This window comes from Gavialis gangeticus, unplaced genomic scaffold (assembly GCF_001723915.1).
Source record: "Gavialis gangeticus isolate Ggan-Ray unplaced genomic scaffold, GavGan_comp1, whole genome shotgun sequence".
NCBI lineage: Eukaryota > Metazoa > Chordata > Crocodylia > Gavialidae > Gavialis > Gavialis gangeticus.
In genome coordinates this window covers 163,988,570-163,988,918 of record NW_017729024.1, presented here as the reverse complement: position 1 = coordinate 163,988,918, position 349 = coordinate 163,988,570, and the positions used below count along the sequence as shown (strand labels likewise).

General features: G+C 71.9%; 1 protein-coding gene across 1 annotated transcript in view; it reads left to right on the top strand.

Annotated features, from left to right (window-relative positions):
- The first annotated feature begins 45 nt into the window (after positions 1 to 45).
- The window catches only part of FAM221B (family with sequence similarity 221 member B), an 8,342-nt gene continuing 8,038 nt past the window's right edge, over positions 46 to 349 (top strand). The window contains exon 1 of the mRNA XM_019518286.1: positions 46 to 280. Within this exon, the coding sequence (XP_019373831.1) occupies positions 49 to 280 (232 nt within the window). The 5' untranslated portion in view covers positions 46 to 48. The remainder of the gene's footprint in view (positions 281 to 349) is intronic.

Sequence of the window (349 nt, the reverse complement as noted above, 5' to 3'; positions counted from 1 at the left end):
CCACCCCACCCTCTGGCCCTGACTCCGCGTGTCCGGACAGAGCTGGGCATGGAGGGCCAGGACCCCAGGGGAGCATCCCCCCCGCCAGAAGAAGAGCCACACGGGGCACCCCCCCTGCTGGCCGAGGCCCCCGCGAGGGCAGCAGCAACCGAGGCGGCGCCCCCGCCGGCCCCGGGAACGGAGGAGGAGGAGGAGGAGGAAGGTGAGGGGGAGATGGTAGAGGTGAACCATCAACACACGCAGACAAAGCGCAAGGCGACGGCCAAGCAGGGAGCAGCAGGTACGGTGCGGGGACTGCAACCTGCCAGGGGCTGCGGGTTGGGAGCGAGGGGCAGGGGCAGGGGCAGGG